General features: G+C 46.8%; 1 protein-coding gene across 1 annotated transcript in view; it reads right to left on the bottom strand.

Annotated features, from left to right (window-relative positions):
• Positions 1 to 861: 861 nt before the first annotated feature.
• fgf14 (fibroblast growth factor 14) overlaps positions 862 to 7,033 on the bottom strand; it is a 145,291-nt gene continuing 139,119 nt past the window's right edge. Inside the window, exons 4-5 of the mRNA XM_076262771.1 lie at positions 5,147 to 5,345; positions 862 to 1,151 (exon numbers count right to left, since the gene is read on the bottom strand). Coding sequence (XP_076118886.1) covers positions 862 to 1,151; positions 5,147 to 5,345 — 489 coding nt within the window. The remainder of the gene's footprint in view (positions 1,152 to 5,146; positions 5,346 to 7,033) is intronic.

The raw sequence follows: 7,033 nt of genomic DNA, 5'->3' as shown, positions 1-7,033 counted from the left end.
TTAGGTGTGTTATTGTTTGCAGTCTTATGACTGTTTTTGTGTTTTAATATCTGTGTGTGTGTGTGTGTGTGTGTTTGTTTGTGTGGTTGTGTGTATGTCTATGTGTGTATGCAGTTGTGTATTTAGAAAATCACACATAGCCCCTGCAAAAATGTTCTGAAGTACGTCAACAAAGAGAAAGAGACTACAGTGTCAAGATAGAAAGAGAAGAGACGAAACAGACTTGTAAAAAATAGAGGATGACAGTCAATTTTCATTTTGTTTAGCAATTTTTTTTTCTCTCTCTCTCTCTCTCTCTTAAGTATATCTGTACAGCATCTGCCCAGGACCTAGCTGGTGCACTGTAGTATAGAAAATAGATCTGGATTACATGCCCAACCTGGGCTCCTAAAAGGGTATTCTGGTGTGACCACTAGCAGGCAAACGCACCACGAGCAGGAGGTGAGAAACACCCCCGCTTCTCATGGATTGTCACAGTCACAACACAAAAAAATGTTTTAGTTAGTTTATTTTTTTTTTCTTAAAAAGGCATTCCATATCTGGTAGGGCATTCCATGGTCAGAGTTTGTTTTTTTATCGCTGGTTATCCATCCAGTCGTCCCGTCCGCGTGCAACGGTTGTCTTCTTCGGCCGCGCTCTTCAGAAGGATCCGCCACTGCGTGAGGACGTATCGGAGCATTGGGGGGGGGGGGGTCGGGGGAGGGGTAAGGGGGCAGGTCGTCGGGGAAGAGCAGGAGGAGAGGGGAGGGGAGGTCTGGATCCGACCCACCCACAGACGAGAGAGATAGGGGACGTGAGTCCAGCGTGGGTTGAGAGCAGCTCCTGATGGGGGGGGGGGGGGGGGGGGGGGGGGCGGGCTGGCTATGTGGCAGGTTTAGCGGCGGTCGTGGTAGTGGTGGGGGCACGGGCAGATGTGGGCGCGGGCGTCGGGACAGGACCAGGGACAGCTGGGGTAGCAGTGGTGGTGGCCGCGGTGGTTGTAGCCGCGGTGGTGGCGGCAGCGGTAGTGGTGGTGGTGGTGGGGGGTTTGCTGACCGGCTTTCCCCCGTTCATTACAGCGGGCTCGTTTGTGCTTTTGCTGGAAGGGACGCCGGCGGGCTTGTGCACCGTCTCCCCAACGTCATGCAACGATGGCTCTCTGTACATAGCAACTGTGAAGGACAGAATCACACACTGACATGAATGCCATGGTAATAAACACACAGTACAATACACAATATACTAAAGAAGCACATTGTTTTTAGTGGTTATTTTTTATATTTAAGGGGGAAAACATATGAATTATTAATGAAACTGATAATGCCGCTGACCATGAAAAACCTGGAAAGTGAAATGCACAGTTAATCACAGTTACTCGTGATCATGGGATTGGTCATGGATATTCCCACGGCTGTTGTTGCCTGCTACGGCCGAACAACACCCGTGGGAATATCCATGACCAACCCCACTCTCACTCGTGCTATATTGCTTAATTATATTGAGATGACATTGTCAAGAAATCTAACTTTCTAGTGGCGAGACTTTAGCAACAATTCCCTGGCAACACAATGCAAACTGTGATAACTGTGAATATTTCTATAACTGTTTAATGTGAGAATGTGTACACTTTTTAATTCACACTACCACGGTTTGTGAGTGCATGTTTACATTTGAAGATTAGAATTCAAATCTGATGAGCTGCGATGTTTGCTGAGTCCCTCCGACAGGCGATTGCATTTTTACTGTAAGTGGGAGCGCTTAAGGGGCCTTCAGCAGCCTATTTCAAGGAGATTGCAGGAGTGTCAGCCTCATCAGCCAGATACTGTTTTATTTACGAGGGAATCCTCTCCCTGCAGGAATTACCATAGAACCTGTTATGCAACCACTCTTTTTCAGACACGCGCACAGTCGCACACACAGAGAGAGAGAGAGAGGGAGAGAGAGAGAGAGAGCACATGCATATGAATACCCTTCCTGAACTCTAAACTGTTGTTTGTTCTCTTGGATGTGACTGACCACATCAGTGTATTGCCCAGGCTTCTTCTTCTGGTCAGTCGCATCCCTGTCTGTCTTTCTGTGGATGCCTTCCTTTGGCTGTTCCAAAGTACCCACATAAGAGCCCACAAATCAGCACCCGTGGTACTGAGTGACGCCAGCAGCTGTGACTTCGCCATGAAACACTCAGGTATTCCATGGTTGTGAACTTGACAGGGTCTCCCGTAAACCATCAACACCCCCCCCCCCCCAAACTCCTGTCACCCACCTCACACATGCACACACACACACACACACACACACACACACACACACACATACACTCACCTCATTTCCTATCCACATACACTCTCTCTTTCTCTCTCTCTCTCTCTCCCTTCCTCCCCTGCCACTGTAAATTATGGAGCCACAGATCATTACAAATTGCACGGGGGGCAGGAGATAAAGCAGGATTGAGGCGGCACTAGGCTGTTCTTCAGAGGCTGATTAGGAACCACTGTGTGTGTGTGTGTGTGTGTGTGTGTGTGTGTGTGTGTGTGTGTGTGTGTGTATGCGTGTGTGTGTGCATATGTGTGGGCGTTTGAGTGTGTGTGTGTGTGTGTGTGTGTGTGTGTGTGTGTGTGTGTGTGTGTATGTGTGCGTGTGCGTATGCGTATGTGCGGGCGTTTGAGTTGGTGTGTGTGTGTGTGTGTGTGTGTGTGTACAGTATGTGTGTGTGTGTGCGTGTGTGTACGTACAGTATGATCAGATAGACACCTTCCACAGTAATGACATCTGGAGAGGATCAGGACATAAGATGACAACCTTAAAGTGATGAATCATACAGTACTACATATGCTAGTCTCTCTCTGTCTTTTCCCTCTCTCTCTCTTTCCTCTCTCTCTCTCTCTCTCTCTGTCTCTCACACACACAGACACGCACACACACACACACACCCCTATATACTCTGTGACTCTGATACTCTGGGGCAGTTGTTGCCTACTGATTGTGGCCTCATTGTATTTCATAACTATACACACATGCAATACCTACACAAGCATAAAGCAGTGTAGGGGGGGGGGGGGTATATCCTTAACGAGCTTCACCTGGGCCTCGTTAGTAATTAGGCTCTGACTGGCAGTCTGATTGGAGCCCAGGTGAAAGTAATTGCTCAGCTGCGTTTGGAAACCTTTGAGTCTGAACACAGCTACAGCGCATCCTGGTGTTATGTGCTACAGGATGAACATGGTCATGAGTGCATGTTTTTTGTGGAAAAATAGACCAACAGCCATTTTGAAAAACTTGATTTCTTCCTGTGAGAAGTAAAACTAAAACAGTTCCATATGAATTAGATGAGTGCTAGTTACCAAATTCCAAGGAAACGTTGTCTGGCATTGCTGCCCCTACACACACGGCAAATCAGACTCATTTCATTTGTAGTTTTAATTTTTTCATTTGTAGTTCCCAGACATTAGAACGACCAAGTGCCTCTCTAACTTCGAGAAGCTCTTCAAGACCCAACTCTTCTGAGAGAACCTCCTCTCCTAACACTTCTAACAACCCAACACACCTAACATGCACTAACTACTGTATGCACTTCCCTTTCCTCCCTCCTCTAACTCCTTCTTCTAGCACCTCTTTCTCCTTCGACTACACTTTGACTAGTACTTAAAACTTCTGTTTTCATCTTCTGGTCGTACTATTATTGTTGGAGTATTAATTGTTACCTAAAGGAACACGCCACCCAATGTCAGTAGTAATATATGTTCTTACCTTAACTTTCAGTTGAGGTTGAGTTGAGTCATACCTCTCCCGTGTCGGTACGTGCACTCAAACGCTCTGGTGCGCGGCACGAATGTGTTAGCATTAGCATTGCGTTAGCTCAGACGTAGCCATAGAGGGAGGAAGATAGCAGTAATCAAAAACATCCACGTTATCCCTACTTAAATACAGTTGCACGAGTAGTTGACAAAAATGTGTAAGGTCACACAACATGAAACGTGGCGATTTTCCAAGCGAATAAACAGGAGAACTACAATGTGTGGCGCAATAGCACTTGGGAGTACTTCGACCTAGCGTAGTAATATTAATTAACACCTAATTGTAGATCCTATCCACCACAGAGTTCAGCCGACCCCTCAGCCTCCCCCTCCCCCTCCGAGGCACACACACAGTCATTTCCGTAAATAGAGACAACCTGCCCTGAAGTAGCAGGTAGTGGTAAAGTAGATTATGAACAATCATGGTTATAACATGCATTGTGAAGGGTTGTGATAACAAGCAGAACTATTATAGTGGTTTCATGTTTCATAGAATTCCGCTTTGCTGCAAACAGCGGAAAGCATGGCTGGGATCTACAATTAGGTGTTAATTATTATTACTACGCTAGGTCGAAGTACTCCCAAGTGCTATTGCGCCACACATTGTAGTTCTCCTGTTTATTCGCTTGGAAAATCGCCACGTTTCATGTTGTGTGACCTTAAACATTTTTATCAACTACTCGTGCAACTGTATTTAAGTAGGGAAAACGGGGATGTTTTTGATTACTGCTATCTTCCTCCCTCTATGGCTACGTCTGAGCCCGCTAGCATAGCAACATGCTAACACATTCGCGCCGCGCACCAGAGCGTTTGAGTGCACGTACCGACACGGGAGAGGTATGACTCAACTCGTGAAAGTTAAGGTAAGAACATATATTACTACTGACATTGGGTGGCGTGTTCCTTTACCTAAGGTCTCCTCTGCATTGTAGCTTGAAGTGGCTTTGGATAAAAGTGTCTCCTAACTGATTTAATGAAGATTGGTTCCAAAACGCTATATCTCCATTTTTAAAAACATTAAAAAGTCATGTCATTTAATTGTGTATTTCAGATAATATCAATAAAATTGCAATTGTGTTGTTTTGATTGAGTAAAGATAAATCAAACAACAATACCCAATTACAGTTCTACTGAAATTACCTAAAAAACAAAATGTAAAAAAAAAAAAGATTTATGAAAATTCATTAAAATAGAGGATATAGTGTTTTGGAACCAAACTCACTATGACTCACTAAACTCAAATGTAAATGTATCAACTAAGCCTACCTCTGAATGCAGACACTATCCTTGCTGTTCTATATTGATGATAACTTCATCTTCCCAATAACTTCAAGGAGTGTGATGCTGTGGAGTGTCACGATGAAAGCGGTTACCTTCTAATGGCTTGGGTAGAAAGTGAGCAGCTGGTTTGGTTTTCTTCACTCGATTCCCCTTCATGGCCTGCCCCTCCTTGTTGAGCCCCAGGAACCACGCTCGCCCCGACTCCTGCTGCCGGTACAGCATGGACGAGTAGATCACGTAGTAGTTTTCAAACACCGACTCTTTGAACTTGCATTCTGCTGTAAAGAGTTCCTGCAGGACCGAAGAGGGGGGAAAGAGAGTGAGAGAGAGCAAGAGAGAGAGAGAGAGAGAGAGAGAGAGAGAGAGAGAGAGACAAAAGAGAGTGTGTGTGAATAGGACAAATGAGTACCAGACATTTGTAAAACGTCGCACCCTCTCAATGCACAAGCACAAAACTGATGACCTACTGACTGTACCACAAATACTCATCTCTCTTTTGCTCTCTCTATCCCTCATTCTCTCTCTCACTCTCTCTCTCACTCTCTCTCTCCCAGCAAAGAAAGATGCATCTTCAAAACCCGGACCACAATGGCATGTGTCTTGGCCTGCACCGATAACTTACAGTACACGGGCTGTGCTCCATTGGCTCTGACACCTGGCCAGTCCAGTCCGGAGCACACAGCCATGAGCTCTGATAGTGTGTCTCCATCTGTGCCCCCCTCGCCCACGGATAGAGGTGATGAATGGTGGAGGAAGAAGCAGGGCAGGTGAGGCTGAGATTCTATCTCTCCGAGTCAGGAGTAGAGAGGAGAGGAAAAGAGAGGGGAGGAGAGGATAGGAGAGGAGAGGGGAGGAGACAAGATGAGACGAGACGAGACGAGACGAGACGAGACGAGATGTGACGAGAGGAGTGGAGTGGAGAGGAGAGGAGAGGAGAGGAGAGGAGTGGAGTGGAGTGGAGTGGAGTGGAAAGGAGAGGAGAGGAGTGGAGTGGAGTGGAAAGGAGAGGAGTGGAGAGGAGAGGAGAGGAGAGGAGAGGAGAGGAGAGGAGTGGAGTGGAAAGGAGAGGAGTGGAGAGGAGAGGAGCAGAGAGGAGAGGAGAGGAGAGGAGAGGAGAGGAGTGGAGTGGAGTGGAGAGGAGAGGAGTGGAGTGGAAAGGAGAGCAGTGGAGAGGAGAGGAGTGGAGAGGAGAGGAGAGGAGTGGAGTGGAAAGGAGAGGAGTGGAGAGGAGAGGAGCAGAGAGGAGAGGAGAGGAGAGGAGAGGAGAGGAGTGGAGAGGAGTGGAGTGGAGTGGAGTGGAAAGGAGAGGAGAGGAGTGGAGTGGAGAGGAGTGGAGAGGAGAGGAGAGGAGAGGATAGGAGAGGAGTGGAGAGGAGAGGAGAGGGGTGGAGAGGAGAGGATAGGACAGGTGGCCCTTCCCCGAGGCAAGCCCACAGGCCAGACTCCCGCTCAGGACAGAACATTGCTTGACTTCAGCTTGGCTTGTGAGCCAGGAATGAGCTCAAATAAGAGATGAGCGACTCTAGGAGCCACAGTAAGCTTACTCTTAACATCCTGAATGTCAACATCCACGTTCATATAGCTCTGCTGTGCAGCTCACCCTCAGCATTGTGTTGGCTTTATAAGTATGGTGTTGTACGTTGTGATGACTAATACGAGTTGTCTATTATTGTTCTTCAGCTGTTCTATTGGTTTCTACTATGGTCATAAATGAACAGAACATAAAGCATGGACCATTTCAAATCCATCTAAAAGGAGCAACACTCACCACCTAGTGAGCAGCACCCATTCATATGATGGCACCATCCCAGTGATCATCCACCCTCTCAAACTACACAAAGCATTGCTACCAACTTCAGAGAACTTCAACTTCAGGGCTTTTGCAAAAATAAATGTTCTTTTTTTTAATTCAGGAGGTGCAATATAGGCCCTTCCTTCTCCCTCTGTAGCTAACCTCCTAAAAATAAAGGCCTCTATTC

Source organism: Alosa pseudoharengus, unplaced genomic scaffold, assembly GCF_046254945.1.
Source record: "Alosa pseudoharengus isolate Yale_2024_CS ecotype anadromous, Long Island Sound unplaced genomic scaffold, YU_APseudo_1.1 YU_APseudo_1.1_scf_3, whole genome shotgun sequence".
In the NCBI taxonomy this organism is placed as follows: domain Eukaryota; kingdom Metazoa; phylum Chordata; class Actinopteri; order Clupeiformes; family Clupeidae; genus Alosa; species Alosa pseudoharengus.
The sequence above is the reverse complement of the archived record's forward strand: the minus strand, read 5'-3'. Positions and strand labels throughout refer to the sequence as shown.